At 39.1% G+C, this 17348-nt stretch overlaps 1 protein-coding gene across 1 annotated transcript; it reads right to left on the minus strand.

The window, feature by feature from the left end:
- Positions 1-15435: 15435 nt before the first annotated feature.
- Positions 15436-16238, minus strand: LOC308609693 (ubiquitin-conjugating enzyme E2 D2-like; the record flags this gene model as incomplete). Its single annotated transcript, XM_081223403.1, has 2 exons — positions 15436-15681; positions 16119-16238. 2 exons carry the CDS (start codon positions 16236-16238, stop codon positions 15436-15438), a joined length of 366 nt encoding a protein of 121 aa, XP_081079529.1.
- Positions 16239-17348: the final 1110 nt, after the last annotated feature.

Here is a 17348-nt window from a genome sequence, read left to right on the forward strand (position 1 = left end):
TATTTTTGAAAATTTTATATAATACAGTAATACAATATGTACTTTCTTTAGCCTGGCTTCTTTTGCTCAGCATAATTAGTTTAAGATGCATCCATGTTGTTGTGTATATGTTCCTTTTTATTGCTGAGTGGTATCGTATTTTATGAATATACCACTTTGTTTATCCATGAACTCATTGATAAACATGTGGGTTGTTTCCAGTTCTGAGTGTTTACAAATGAAGCTGCTCTGAGCATTGTATGGGCATATGTTTTAACTTCTCTTGGATGGATGCTTCAAGGAGAGGAATAGCTTTTTTCTATAGTAGGTATATGTTTAACTGACCCATTTTCAAATCCCTGTTTTAGTTTTGAAGGAATCAGAGGGCTAGATGAACGATTTGTAACTTCTCCAAAGTGACACAGCTTTTCAAGGAGTGGAACTGAGATGTGGTTTTAGATTCATGTGATTCTAAGTCCAACCTTTTCCAGAAACCTATGCTGTTAAGCCATCTGCTTGGTCTGGTTTGGCCTGGCTGCCTGTATGACCTATTGAGGAAGCTGATATCAGAGAATATGGCTGGTATGGGACAAGTAAGAATTTGTAATGAGATAGATTTCCTCATTTCATTACTGGCAGCCCTGGGTCACAGCAGGCTTTCTGGGCAGCAGGCTGATTTCCAATAAGTGTACTGTGTATGGAGTTAAGAACACATGGTTTCTCTAGGATGTTAGCTTCCAAGGGGAAGAAAGAATGAAGTTGGGCCACATGTGCCTACTTTCTCCCTCTAAACCTATCAGTTAGCTCCATTTCCCTTGGGGTGGAATAAGGGGGCAGAAAGAGGCCAGGAGTGTTATACTTTTGGAACCCTCTTCACGTGGAAGGAGACACCCAGAATAGAAAAGTGTTCCTTCTCAACACCGTTATTTGTGATAACATACAAAACAGATAAGATCTTGAGATAGAATAGGGAAAAGAGATGGTCTGAGTCAAGGTGAAGTTTAGGAGGTAAGATTGAAGGACATTTCTTTTCCATCCCTCGTTTGGCTCACTCTAGACCCCATGACTTTTGTTCTGTATATTTGAAAAATTCCCAGGTGGTCTCCTGTGTGAAGAATATATTGAGGCCATTCTTAAATCCTTTGTGACTTTTAGGAGAGCCACTTCCAGGAGATCTGGCAAGACCTACATGATTTCATATCTCATGTGACCCTGGTAGATATAAATCCTGAGAGAGCTTCACATTCCATCAGGAAGTGGTGGGAACTAACATTCACTGAGTATATTCTATGTGCCAGGGACTGCAAGATGCTAGTGCTTCTTATCAGTTTTCATGTCATGGCACACGTAGAAAATTATAATATTTTATACTGGAGTAAAAGATGAATGAGGATGCTCAAGGCAGGAGGTGACTGGCCCAGGGGCTCTAGGCAACCCAAAGGCTGAGGGATCACCTTCTTGCCATGTCCATCATTCAGTCACTGTGCAGCATTGAACCCAATGGTTAGGATGTCCTGCACTACCTATCCAGGATCCCTTATTCCATTAATCCTCTCATTTATAGACAAGGAGATTGAGGCCCAGGGGTTAAGTAGCTTGCCCTAGGTGGCACAACCATAACTTGGTATCATACCAAGCCTTTTCATAACCTAAAACCCACATTTTTTTACACCATATGATGGTTTCTTCGAAAGGATCTCTGAATATTTCAGTCCATCCCTGTATATCACTCACTGGATAATTCCTGATTGACATTCAGGACATTCGTTCAATCGTTGTTCATTTCAACAAGTATTTGTGTGGTTCTGATAATCTGTCAGCAGTGCTTGGTGCTAGGATTTAAAGATGAACAAGACCAAGTCTTGTTCATTTTTGAAATGATAAACCTTTAGCTTGTTTCCAGTTTTCATTGTTATAGATAATGCTTCCGTGAACATACTTAAACATGTCTCTTTATGCCCATTGTATGGGAATTTCAATCTAGACTCTATGCCTAGAAATAGAATTTCTGCATCATAGGATACATATTTTAGTTCTACAAAATAATGCCAAATTGCTCTCCAAGTGGCTGTACCAATATATGCTTCTTCTAGTGGTTTATGAGTATATTGTACAATTGCCTTTTTGTTTCTTCATTTTTGGGCTGCCCAGAATCTAACCTCATTTCTGTTGTTTTGTGAGCTGAAAAGCCAGATTCTTGCTCTGCCTGATCCCAAGAGCCTGGGCATAACTATGTGGCCAAAATATGCCAACTGGATGCTTCCTCCTGAGACATTGAATATGGAGTGAGAGAGACACAGAAGACAACCTGGTTTGGCATTTATTTCAGTGACAGTGTCATGACAACCAGTGTCCAGGGGCAGAGGTGGAAGTAACATCAACAATGGTTTCAGGTGTATCTTGACAGGCTTTTCTGATGACAAGATTTTAGTTGTGATTCTGGGTTTCTGGAAGTCTCTGGGCCTACCTGTTTTCTGAATCTTATTTTCTAGCCTTCTTATTCATACCATGAGCTCTCCAATAGCCTTCCAACAAATTCCAATTCTCCTACTAGAATTGAGTGAAGTGCACTGTTTTCATACTGTTAATCACACATCAGAGGTTTGCAAAATCAATTTAGCGGGTATGACCAACAGTTAAAAAATTAAATAGTATAGAATAGAATAGAATAAAATAGAAATATTGGCATTCATTGACTGTGGTAAGGGTAGGGATTGTTTCATGAAACATACACACATATAAACATGTGCAGATACACACATATATGTACTAAGTTGCTAAGTAAAATGCTTTTCTTGTTTTAGGTTATCATTCAGAGATTTGAAAAGTAGTGATATAGGGTTTAAGATCATGGGCTCTGGAATTAGCTGCTTGTATTCCAGTCCCACTTGCCAGCCATAAGATTTTGGGCAAGTTACTTCAGCTCTGTACCTTGCTTTCTTCATTTGTAACATGGTAATATGCAGAGACTGCTAATTTTCTACCAAAATTATTTCCCCTTCTGTCAAAGCTATAGTATTTTTTAAGTCAGTTCAAGCTGCTATAATAATACCAAAACCTGGGTGGCTTAAACAACAAACGTTTATTTCGCACAGTTCTGGAGACTGGAAGTCCAAGATCAATGTGTCAGCATTGTCAGATTCTTAGTGAATACCCATTTCCTGGTTTACAGATGGTCACCATTTGCTCTGTCCTCACATGACAGAGATAGAGATCATCTCTCCTGTGTCTCATAAGGGCACTAATCCCATTCATGAGGGCTCCACCATAATAACCTAAATACCTCCCAAAGGCCCTACCACCAAATAATATCACAGTGCAGATCAGGGCTTCAACATGAATTTTGGGGGACACAAACATTCAGTCCACAGTTGTGTTGTAGCTGAACACATGATTGTGCAGTTAGACACTATTTGCTGGTTGACTTATAATTAAGTGTGGGGATGCAGCTAAGTTCTTGCCAATGGAATGTGTGACAGTAATGGGTACCACTTTCAAATCTCAACCTTGAAAGGCATTGTGTATACTTCCTCCATTAACTTTTCCCTTTCTTGGTTGGTGGAACCCTGATGTGGTGGTCATCCATCTTTGGCCATGTAGAGAATGATAATGTAGACCAAATAGACAACAAATGGAAGGGGCTTGGGTCCTTAAATGACTGTAGAACTCCACCAACCTGCACTACTCATGTCAAGACCATTGAATATGAGAAAAAATCTTTGTTCTCTAAGCCATTGCATTCTGGTATCTCTTTGTTATACAAATCTTGTCTTTACCCTGATTAGTACACTGTCTCGTGGAGCTGCTGAGGATTATTTGAGCAATTCCTCGTGTATAATAAGTACTAAATAAGGTATACCTCTTATTAATTTTTTGATATTAAGAACACTCATTAGTAAAATGAGGGGTGAATTTAGCTCAGTGGTTCTGTATGAGGGGTGATTTTTATCCTCATCCCTCTCCTCCGAGGGGGACATTTGGCAATGTCTAGAAGTATTTTTGGTTATCTTAACTGTAGAGTATCATAAAGGCATGTAGTGGGTATAGTCCAGTGATGCTGCTGAATATCCTACAATACACAGGACAGACCCCCACAATGTAGAGCCCCAAATGTCAGTGGTTCCAAGGCTAAAACCCTGATTTAGCTGATTGGTTTAAGCTACTTGGGATACATTGGTGAAACAGAATTTTGGGTCAAACTGCATAGCTGAGAAACACGAAGTGGGGTATTTCCCCCAAAGGAATGCCATTCTATTTTACCATGACAGGGGGAGAATGAATGCTAGGCAGCAGTGAATATACGTCTCCAATACCTTTTGAATACTGACATTCATTCACACCCTTCTTTCCATATACGAACCCACTTATTTATTCTTCAGAATCATATCCAGCTACTGAATCAGCTCCAAGTCCAGAATTTCAGGGTGATACACAGTCCTTGTCTTTAGTCTGGATCTTGCAACCAATAGCTAAATAATATGCCATTAACTCTAACACAATTGTTCTACAATGATGGAGAGAGAACAGGATAACTACATGAAGACCATCTTTAGTGTTGGAGATAGATGGTGTTAAGTCATGAAGCTGCCATTCCTTACTTGGTATTTGGGGGCAGACAGCAGAGGAGTTGTTGAATCTATTCAGACTTCACTGAGCCACCAATCCACCATTATGGAGCCTAAGGTGAAATCCAATTACAGTTTTCTTTTGCTTCATTTAGGGGTTAAAGGGGTAGGAAACAAGATAGAGGTATTGACAGGTAGGCTTAGAGATGTTTTCATTGTCCCTCAGAACAGATATAACCTATGAAAAGAACCTAGTGACCTTCGCTTAGTTTATTTATAAGTATAGGCATAATCTATTCATCTTAATTGATCCCTAGAGAAGGAAAAAGTGGCCAATGTTTCAGGCATCTCAGGCTATTTTGGAATTTTATACTAATAGGCTCCTACCCTCCATTTATGTGCTCCTTTTAGCTTCAATCCCTCTCCTTCTCTTCAAATCATGTACCTCTAGTCAAAAGACTTGTTTTTCACTTTGAGATTTTCACAGTATTGGAATGTAGGTGTCACCTCCTTCATGCACTGCAGTTGTAGGCACCATTTTTCCTACATCAAATCAACTTTGTCAAAGTAACTTCTTCCAAGTGCCAAAAAAAAACCTCCCTCTCTCATTGTTTTAGAGATTGTTCACCATATGGATATTTCCCATTGGAACTTAGTTTTTCTCGCTCTCATCATGTATGTAGAGCAGTTAAGAAAAGAATAATCTGGAGAGTTCAGGGGAAGATGGTGGAAGAGTAAGACACGGAGATCAGTTTCCTCCCCACAGATACACCATATATTCATCTGCACATGGAACAACTACTACAGAACACCTACTGAACACTGACAGAAGACCTCAGACCTACCAAAAGGCAAGAAACTCCCCACGTACCTGGGTAGGGCCAAAGAAAAAAAGAAGCAACAGAGACAAAAGAATAAGGACGGGACCTGCACCTGTGGGAGGGAGCTGTGAAGGAGGAAAGGCTTCCACATGCTAAGAAGCCCCTTCGCAGTTGGAGACTGCTGGTTGTCGAGGGGGGGAGCTTCAAAGCCATAGAGGAGAGTGCAGCAACAGGGGAGCAGAGGGCAAAGCGGAGAGATTCCTGCACAGAGGATTGGTGCCGACCGGCACTCACCAGCCTGAGAGGCTCGTCTGCTCACCTGCCGGGGCAGGCAGGGCTGGAGCTGAGGCTCGGGCTTCAGTCAGAGCGCAGGGAGAGGACTGGGGTTGGCGGCATGAACACAGACTGAAGGGGCTAGTGCACCACAGCTGGCCAGGAGGGAGTCCGGGAAAATGTCTGGAGCTACCGGAGAGGCAAGAGACTTTTTCTTCCCTCTTTGTTTCCTGGTGCGCGAGGAGAGGGGATTAAGAGTGTGACACATATATACAATGGAATATTACTCAGCCATAAAAAGAAACGAAACTGAGCTATTTGTAATGAGGTGGATAGACCTAGAGTCTGTCATACAGAGTGAAGTAAGTCAGAAAGAGAAAGACAAATACCGTATGCTAACACATATATATGGAATTTAAGAAAAAAAAATTGTCATGAAGAACCTAGGGGTAAAACAGGAATAAAGACACAGACCTACATGGGAATGGACTTGAGGATATGGGGAGGGGGAAGTGTAAGCTATGACAAAGCGAGAGAGAGGCATGGACATATATACACTACCAAACGTAAGGTAGATAGATAGTGGGAAGCAGCCGCATAGCACAGGGAGATCAGTTCGGTGCTTTGTGACCACCTGGAGGGGTGGGAAAGGGAGTGTGGGAGGGAGGGAGACGCAAGAGGGAAGGGATATGGGAACAGATGTATATGTATGACTGATTCACTTTGTTATAAAGCAGAAACTAATTTTAAAAAAACCCAAAAAACAACAAAAAAAAAGAGTGCTGCTTAAAGGAGCTCCAGAGACGGGCGCGAGCCGTGGCCAAATCTAAAGCTGAACCCGGGAGCTGTGCGAACAAAGAAGAGAAAGGGAAGTCTCTCCCAGCAGCCTCAGAAGCAGAGGATTAAAGCCTCACAATCAACGTGATGTACCCTGCATCTGTGGGATACATGAATAGACAACAAATCATCCCAAATTGAGGAGGTGGACTTTGAGAAAACGATTTATCATTTTTTCCCTTTTTCCTTTTTGTGACTGTGTATGTGTATGCTTCTGTGTGAGATTTTCTCTGTACAGCTTTGCTTCGACCATTTGTCCTGGGGATCTATCTGTCCGTTTTTAAAAAATTTTTTTTCTTAATAATTACTTTTTATTTTAATAACTTTATTTTATCTTTATTTTATTTTATCTTCTTTCTTTCTTTCTTTCTTTCTTTCTTCCTTCCTTCCTTCCTTCCTTCCTTCCTTCCTTTCTTTCTTTCTTTCTTTCTTTCTTTCTTTCTTTCTTTCTTTCTTCCTTTCTTTCTCTCATCCTTTCCTTCCCTCCTTTAGACAATGAATCATCCCAAATTGAGAAGGTGGACTTTCAGAGCAAGATTTATGAATTTTTTTCCCTTTTCCTCTTTTCGTGAATGTGTATGTGTATGGTTCTGTATGAGATTTTGTCTGTATAGCTTTGCTTCCACCATTTGTCCCAGGGTTCTATCTGTCTTTTTTTTAAATTTTGTTAATAATTTTTTTTATTTTAATAACTTTATTATATTTTACCATATTTTATTTTAATTTACTTTATCTTCCCTCTTTCTTTTTTTCTACATTCCCTCCTTCCTCCCTCCCTCTATCCCTCCCACCCTCTTTTCTTTCCTCCTTTCCTTTCTTTCTTTCTTAATTTCTACTTATACTAATTCTTTCTTTCTACTTTTTCTCCTTTTTATTCTGAGCTGTGTGGGTGAAAGACTTTTGGTGCTGCACCCAGGAGTCAGTGCTGTACCTCTGAATTGGGAGAGCCAACTACAGGACACTGGTCCACAAGAGACCTCCCAGCTCCACATAATATCAAACATTGAAAATCTCCCAGAGATCTCCATCTCAACACCAGCACCCAGCTTCACTCAACGACCAGCAAGCTACAGTGTTGGACACCCCATGTCAAACAACCAGCAAGACAGGAACACAACCCCACCCATTAGCAGAGAGGCTGCCTAAAATCATAATAAGTCCACAGGCACCCCAAAACACACCACCAGACGTGGACCTGATGACCAGAAAGAAAAAATACAGGCTCATCCACCAGAACACAGGCACTAGTCCTCTCCACCAGAAAGCCTACACAACGCACTGAACCAACATTAGCCACTGGGGACAGACACCAAAAACAACGGGAACTACGAATCTGCAGCCTGCAAAAAGGAGATCCCAAACACAGGAAGATAAGCAAAATGAGAAGAGAGAAAAACACACAGCAGGTGAAGGAGCAAGAAAAAAACCCACCAGAACTTACAAATGAAGAAGAAATAGGCAGTCTACCTGAAAAAGAGTTCAGAATAATGATAGTAAAGATGATGCAAAATCTTGGAAATAGAATAGACAAAATGCAAGAAACAGTTAACAAGGACCTAGAAGAACTAAAGATGAATCAAGCAACGATTAGAAACACAATAAATGAAATAAAAAATACTTTAGGCAGTATCAATAGCAGAATAACTGCGGCAGAAGAACGGATAAGTGACGTGGAAGATAAAATAATGGAAATAATTGCTACAGAGCAGAATAAAGAAAAAAATGAAAAGAATGGAGGACAGTCTCAGAGACACCTAAGACAACATTAAATGTACCAATATTCGAATTATAGGGGTTCCAGAAGAAGAAGAGAAAAAGAAAGGGACTGAGAAAATATTTGAAGAGATTATAGTTGAAAACTTCCCCAATATGGGAAAGGAAATAGTTCATCAAGTCCAGGAGGCACAGAGAGTCCCATACAGAATAAATCCAAGGAGAAATACGCCAAGACACATATTAATCAAACTGTCAAAAATTAAACACAAAGAAATCATATTAAAAGCAGCAAGGGAAAAACAACAAATAACACACAAGGGAATCCCGATAAGGTTAACAGCTGGTCTTACAGTAGATACTCTACAAGCCAGAAGGGACTGGCAGGACATATTTAAAGTGATGAAGGAGAAAAACCTGCAACCAAGATTACTCTACCCAGCAAGGATCTCATTCAGACTTGATGGAGAAATTAAAATCTTTACAGACAAGCAAAAGCTGAGAGAGTTCAGCACCACCAAACCAGTTTTACAACAAATGCTAAAGGAACCTCTCTAGGCAAGAAACACAACAGAAAAAAAATACCTACAATACTGAACCCAAAACAGTTAAGAAAATGGGAATAGGAATATACATATTTATAATTACCTTAAATGTAAATGGACTAAATGCTCCCACAAAAAGGCACAGATTGGATGAATGGATACAAAAACAATACCCATATATATGGTGTCTACAAGAGACCCACTTCAGACCTAGAGACACATGCAGACTGAAAGTAAGGGGATGGAAAAAGATATTCCATGCAAATAGAAATCAAAAGAAAGCTGGAGCAGCAATTCTCATATCACAAAAAATAGACTTTAAAATAAAGAGTATTAGAAGAGACAAAGAAGGACACTATATAATGATCAAGGGATCGATCCAAAAAGAAGATATAAGAATTGTAAATATTTATGCACCCAACATAGGAGCACCTCAATACATAAGGCAAATACTAACAGCCATAAAAGGGGAAATCGACAGTAACACAAGTATAGTAGGGGAGTTTAACACCCCACTTTCACCAATGGACAGATTATCCAAAATGAAAATAAATAAGGGAACACAAGCTTTAAAAGATACATTAAACAAGATGGACTTAATTGATATTTATAGGACATTCTATCCAAAAACAACACAATACACATTTTTCTCAGGTGCTCATGGAACGTTCTCAAGGATAGATCATATCTTGGGTCACAAATCAAGCCTCGGTAAATTTAAGAAAATTGAAATAGTATCAAGTATCTTTTCTGACCACAATGCTATGAGACTAGGTATCAATTATAGGAAAAGTCTGTAAAAAGTACAAACAAATGGAGGGTAAACAATACACTACTTAATAACGAAGTGATCACTGAAGAAATCAAAGAAGAAATAAAAAAATACCTAGAAACAAATGACAATGGAGACACGACAACCCAAAACCTAAGGAATGCAGCAAAAGCAGTTCTAAGAGGGAAGTTTATAGCAATACAATCCCACCTTAAGAAACAGGGAACATCTCGAGTAAACAATCTCACCCTGCACCTAAAGCAATTAGAGAAAGAACAAAAAAACTCCCAAAGTTGGCAGAAGGAAAGAAATCATACAAATCAGATCAGAAATAAATGAAAAAGAAATGAAATGATACCAAGATCAATAAAACTAAAAGCTGGTTCTTTGAGAAGATAAACAAAATTGATCAACCATTAGCCAGACTCATGAAGAAAAAAAGGAAGAAGACTCAAATCAATAGAATTAGAAATGAAAAAGGAGAACTGACAGCTGACACTACAGACATACAAAGGATTCTAAGAGACTGCTACAAGCAACTGTGTGCCAATAAAATGGACAACCTGGAAGGAATGGACAAGTTCTTAAAAATGCACAACGTGCCAAGACTGAATCAGGAAGAAATAGAAAATATGAACAAACCAATCACAAGCACTGAAACTGAAACTGTGATTAAAAATCTTCCAACAGGGCTTCCCTTGTGGCGCAGTGGTTGGGAGTCTGCCTGCCGATGCAGGGGACACGGGATCGTGCCCCGGTCTGGGAGGATCCCACATGCCGCGGAGCGGCTGGGCCCGTGAGCCATGGCCGTTGAGCCTCCGCTCCACAGCGGGAGAGGCCACAGCAGTGAGAGGCCCACATGCCGCAAAAAAAAAAAAAAAAAATCTTCCAACAAACAAAAGCCCAGGACCAGATGCCTTCACAGGTGAAATCTATCAAACATTTAGAGAAGAACTAACAGGTATCCTTCTCAAACTCTTCCAAAATATAGCCCAGGGAGGAACACTCCCAAACTCATTCTTCGAGGCCACCATCACCCTGATACAAAAACCAGACAAGGATGTCACAAAATAAGAAAACTACAGGCCAATATTACTGCTGAACATAGATGCAAAAACCCTCAACAAAATACTAGCAAACAGAATCCAACAGCACATTAAAAGGATCATGCACCATGATCAAGTGGGGTTTATTCCAGGAATGCAAGGATTCTTCAATATATGCAAATCAATCAACATGATACACCATATTAACAAAGTGAAAGAGAAAAACCATATGTTCATCTCAATAGATGCAGAGAAAGCTTTCCACAAAATTCAACTCCCATGTATGATAAAAACCCTCCAGAAAGTAGGCATAGAGGGAACTTTCCTCAACATGATAAAGGCCATATATGATAAACCCACAGCCCACCATCGTCCTCAATGGTGAAAAACTGAAACCGTTTCCACTAAGATCAGGAAAAAGACAAGGCTGCCCACTCTCACCACTCTTATTCAACATAGTTTTGGCAGTTTTAGCAACAGCAATGAGAGAAGAAAAGGAAATAAAAGGAATCCAAATCAGAAAGAAGAAGTAAAGCTGTCACTGATTGCAGATGCCATGATATTATACACAGAGAATCCTAAAGATGCTACCAGAAAACTATTAGGCTAATCAATGAACTTGGTAAAGTAGCAGGATACAAAATTAATGCACAGAAATCTCTGGCATTCCTATACACCGATGAGGAAAATCTGAAAGTGAAATCAAGAAAACACTCCCATTTACTACTGCAAGAAAAAGAATAAAATATCTAGGAATAAACCTACCTAAGGAGACAAAAGACCTGTATGCAGAAAATTATAAGACACTGATGAAAGAAATTAAAGATGATACAAATAGATGGAGAGATATACCATGTTCCTGGAATGGAAGAATCAACACTGTGAAAATGACTCTACTACCTAAAGCAATCTACAGATTCAATGCAATCCCTATCAAATTACCACTGGCATTTTTCACAGAACTAGAACAAAAAATTTCACAATTTGTATGGAAACACAAAAGACCCCGAATAGCCAAAGCAACCTTGAGAACGAAAAATGGAGCTGGAGGAATCAGGCTCCCTGACTTCAGACTATACTACAAAGCTACAGTAATCAAGACAGTATGGTACTGGCACAAAAACAGAAATATAGATGAATGGAACAGGATAGAAAGCCCAGAGATAAACCCACGCACATATGGTCACCTTATCTTTGATAAAGGAGGCAGGAATGTACAGTGGAGAAAGGACAGACTCTTCAATAAGTAGTGCTGGGAAAACTGGACAGGTACATGTAAAAGTATGAGATTAGATCACTCCCTAACACCATAAACAAAAATAAGCTTAAAATGAATTAAAGACCTAAATGTAAGGCCAGAAACTATCATACTCTTAGAGGAAAACAAAGGCAGAACACTCTATGACATAAATTGCAGCAAGATCCTTTTTGAGCCCCCTCATAGAGAAATGGAAATAAAAACAAAAATAAACTAATAGGATCTAATGAAACTTCAAAACTTTTGCACAGAAAAGGAAACCATAAACAAGACCAAAAGACAACCCTCAGAATGGGAGAAAATATTTGCAAATGAAGCAACTGGCAAAAGATTAATCTCCAAAATTTATAAGCAGCTCCTGCATCTCAATAGCAAAAAAACAAACAACCCAATCCATAAATGGGCAGAAGATCTAAATAGACATTTGTCCAAAGAAGATATACAGACTGCCAACAAACACATGAAAGAATGTTCAACATCATTAATCATTAGAGTAATGCAAATCAAAACTACAATGAGATATCATCTCACACCAGTCAGAATGGCCATCATCAAAAAAGCTAGAAACAATAAATGCTGAAGGGAACACTCTTACACTGCTGGTGGCAATGTGAATTGATACAGCCACTATGGAGAACAGTATGGAGATTCCTTAAAACACTAAAAATAGAACTACCATATGACCCAGCAATCCCACTACTGGGCATACACCCTGAGAAAACCATAATTCAAAAAAAGTCATGTGCCAAAATGTTCATTGCAGCTCTCCTTACAATAACTCTGAGATGGAAACAACCTAAATGTCCATCATCGGATGAATGGATAAAGATGTGCCACATATATACAATGGGATATTACTCAGCCATAAAAAGAAAAAAAATTGAGCTATTTGTAATGAGGTGGATAGACCTAGAGTCTGTCATACAGAGTGAAGTAAGTCAGAAAGAGAAAGACAAATACCGTATGCTAACACATATATATGGAATTTAAGAAAAAAAGTGTCATGAAGAATCTAGAGGTAAAACAGGAATAAAGACACAGACCTACTTGAGAATGGACTTGAGGATATGGTGAGGGGAAGGGTAAGCTGTGACAAAGCGAAAGAGAGGCATGGACATATATACAGTACCAAACGCAAGGTAGATAGATAGTGGGAAGCAGCCGCATAGCACAGGGAGATCAGCTCGGTGCTTTGTGACCGACTGGAGGGGTGGGATAGGGAGGGTGGGAGGGAGGGAGACACAAGAGGGAAGAGATATGGAGACATATGTATATGAATAACTGATTTACTTTGTTATAAAGCAGGAACTAACACATCATTGTAAAGCAGTTATACTCTATTAAAGATATTAAATACATAAATAACAACTCAATAAATGGTAGTTTTTGTTACTGTTATTATCATAGAAAATCAGAATCAGTCGTTTGCTTTCATGGCTGACAAACTCCATTGATCACACTTGTTACAGTTTGTGGATGTTCTCATAATTCTAGGATTTAGACAGGCTATGAGAATTTATGGCTATAATCTTAGTTACATCTTATCTGATGAGCTGAGGCTAGAAAGGGTCTTTGGAAAAGGACCACAAGTACTATTATAAATAGCAAAACACCAGAGCAGGATAAACCGGTGTTTCCAACTGGTTTTGTTGACGAGCTCCTTCATTTTCCATGCAGGCTATCATATCCTGAATGTGGAGCAGATACTGTTTTTGGCTAACCTCTTTACGAGCCCATTACCACACTTCTCTAGGTCCTACTCAGCCCATCTCTAGTCCTTCTCATGCCCATGCATTCCATTTTCTGCAGGTATCTCTTACCTGGAAGCTTTGGTATTTATTAGGCTTTCTTATAAAAACCTATGGACGAAGACAATGGTTGAGTCATCTCAACATTGTGGGTCAACCGTAGTCCTACATACAGAAGCACTTACTCTGAAGATTTTGGAGCCTTTCCATTTGGTCTCTTTCTATGCTATTTTAACATGGTTGGGAGCATTCTGTCTATGCCATTTGATCTTGATGTCTTTTGCTTAACCTTCTAACATAAGCGTTTCTCACTGTTAAAATGTTTACTTATTAAAGAACTCCATTATATCTCATGGTACTGTAATTTACTTAAAATTAAACTCACTTTGGGCATTTAAGTTGTTCCCAGTTTTCTGCTTTTATAAATAATAATGTTGTTATAAATAAGAATATGTTTATAAATAACAGTGCTATTATAAACAGGAACATTTATAATAATAAATTTTTGTAAGTATTGCAGCTTTATTTATTATGACAGCTTCTTAGACTTATAGTGACAAGGTTATTACTACATATTGCCAGACTTTTTCCAGAAAGGTTGCATGAATTTTCACTCCTACCTGCAGCATATGAGAATGTCTCTTTCCATCAACTCTTATTTACTAATGAGATATTCATCTTAAAATTTTTTGTTTCATTCTTATTTATAGGAAACACATGATCTTAGTGTACCTAAAAATTATTAGTGATGTTGATTACTATGCTTGTTAACTGTTTTGTGAATTTTCTGTTCAAGTATTGGGTTCTTTTTTTCTGTAGGTGATAGTATTTTTCTTTTCACTGGTTTGTGCAACTTTAATGAAGAAAAATAAATCAATTACTTGCAGAGCTATTAGTTGATCACTCATCCATTTGCAACTTGCATCATTTATTCAGGGCTATATTAAACAGTATATTCTTGGAAAATAGATTAACTAATAGCTTCAAGCCTCGTACAAATTTAAATGAAAATTACATGTTTGAGGCCCCATTTTGGAATACAAGGTGTATTTGACTTCCAATTTCCATTCTGTACAGAACAAGGTCATTCCTTTATTGACATGCATGAAATACATCACATTTTCTTTTCTTCAGATACTACTAATTCAATACCAGTTCTCTAGCCACATCAGTTATGAGCATAAAGTATATGATGTAACCTCAAATCTCTAACAGTGGAATGCTTATACAAGAATGAATGCTGCTAGAATAATGTTGCTTACTTTGATGTGACAACTGACTATCCATGTCCCTCCCCATCAGGTGATTCTTCAGCATGTTAGAGCTGTGAGGAATGGTTTTAGTCTTATAACCAAATTAGAGTGAAGGCTTTGGCCATATAACATACATGCTCCATTTTTTTTTCTGTGTGTGTGTGGCACGCCGGCCTCTCATTCTTGTGGTCTCTGCCGTTGCGGAGCACAGGCTCCAGACGCGCAGGCTCAGCGGCCATGGCTCACGGGCCCAGCCGCTCCACGGCATGTGGGATCTTCCCAGACCGGGGCACGAACCCGTGTTTCCTGCATCGACAGGCGGACTCTCAAACACTGCGCCACCAGGGAAGCCCTACATACTCCATTAAAAAAATTTTTTTTTGAATATCGGGCATTGTTCTCTTGTAATTACTTTACAGTTTCTAAAAGCAGCTATTGTCCAAAGCTGGAAGAACTTAAGTCTTCTCAGATAAGCATGTGAATGAATGGAGGGAGTTGAACAAAAAATAAAATTTAAAAAGAGAAGGTCTGATAGGGGAGCAGCTGGATAAGAAAATCAAAAAAGGAATAGTAATTTAAAGTTTATTCCAGCTATAATATGGGTTATTCTGACCTTAAGGCAGCATCACATGGCATACTTATGAGTCCATTCCTGAGATATTCTGTTGTACTTAGCTCTGTCTGTCTTATAGATCCATGCAATCTTTGGTACTAGGGAGTCAGCTGGGTTTGGATCACACAGCAGTGAACAAATGGATAAAAGAACTTTAGAAATAGTTAAAGCAGGTGACCACTGTGATCTTAGAATATCGAGACAAATGCAGCCAATCCTGTTGATATTTGGATGATAAATTCTTATGGTAAATGCAGCCTGGTTTGAAGGGGTAGTCCATAGGAAGATGAACTGTCAAAAATAATTCATATATATGTGTTAGCATACGGTATTTGTTTTTCTCTTTCTGACTTACTTCACTCTGTATGACAGACTGTAGGTCCATCCACCTCACTACAAATAACTCAATTTCTTTTCTTTTTATGGCTGAGTAATATTACATTGTATATATGTGCCACATCTTCTTTATCCATTCATTGTCAATGGACACTTAAGTTGCTTCCATGTCCTGGCTATTGTAAATAGTGCTGTAGTGAACATGTGGTATAGGTCTTTTTTTGAATTATGGTTTTCTCAGGGTATATGCCCAGTAGTGGGATTGCTGGGTCATAAGAACCAATAATAAAATAATACTGAATTTTATATTTACCTATCAAAAAAAAAAGGAATACACCACTTTGACATGGGCTGTCATTAGGTCCCATAATTGTGACTTTCCAATGAAACATATCATCCCCAATTGGACCTGCAGAACATTGTGCCAGAGGATCATGGGCCAAATCACTAAGTTCCTTATGAATTCGTTTCAGCACCATAGTCTGTGCTTTTTATCTGGCTCCTCACTATCTCTGTATGTGCTCAAAGTTCCAACACAAGCTCTTGATTTTCCGGGCTACTGGGAAGGGTAGTTTCTTCATCTCACACAGACCCTACACAGGTGCAGAGGGGCCAAGGCATCCCTCAAGCTGTGGCCTCGGCCTCCTCCCTGCCCACCCGACAGCTGCTGCATCCTTGACCCTATGGTTCTAATGCACATGAAGTGAGGTGATGGTATTTTTGAATACTATCAAAAGGTGTGATTTTCTTTTTTTTTTGGCTGCACCCACCGGCTTGTGGGATCTTAGTTCCCCAGCCAGGGATTGAACCTAGGCCCTGGAGAGTGAGAGTGCAGAGTCCTGACCACTGGACCACCAGGGACTTCCCAAGGTTTGATTTTTTTTAAATATAACATTAGGTTTTTTTATCTTGTGTCATTTAACAGTCTGTTTCCTTACCACCAATTTATTTTAATTTTTGATTAAATAAATAATTTAGATTAAATAAATAATTTTGTTTTTTAGATATCTCTCATGAGTTTACCTAAACTCTTTTGGAACCTATAGGATTTTTTTTTTTTTTTGCCACACTGCACCATGGCTTGTGGGATCACAGTTCCCTGACCAGGGATTGAACCTGGGCCTGGAATCCTAACCACTAGGCCACCAGGGAACTCCCTATAGGATTTTTTATTTATTTATTTTTGGTTGCGCTGCATGCAGCATGTGGGGTCTTAGTTCCTCAGCCAGGGATGGAACCCATGCCATCTGCAGTGGAAGTGCAGAGTCTTAACTGGATAGCCAAGGAAGTCCCCAAAATTGATTTTATTAAAATATAGTTGGTTTACAATGTTGCGTTGGTTTCTGATGTACAGCAAAGTGACTCAGTCATATACATATTACATATGTAAAATATATATATATATTCTTTTTCATATTCTTTTTCATTCAGGATACTGGATACAGTTCCCTGTGCTATATAGTAGGACCTAATAGTTTGCAACTGCTAATTCCAACTCCAAATCCATCCCTCCCCCACTCCCCCTTCCCCTGGGCAAGCACAACTCTGTTCTCCATTTCTGTGAGTGTGTTTCATAGATAAATTCATTT

The sequence above is a fragment of the Mesoplodon bidens genome (genome assembly GCF_964165515.1).
Source record: "Mesoplodon bidens genome assembly, chromosome: Y".
NCBI classification, from domain to species: Eukaryota; Metazoa; Chordata; class Mammalia; order Artiodactyla; family Ziphiidae; genus Mesoplodon; species Mesoplodon bidens.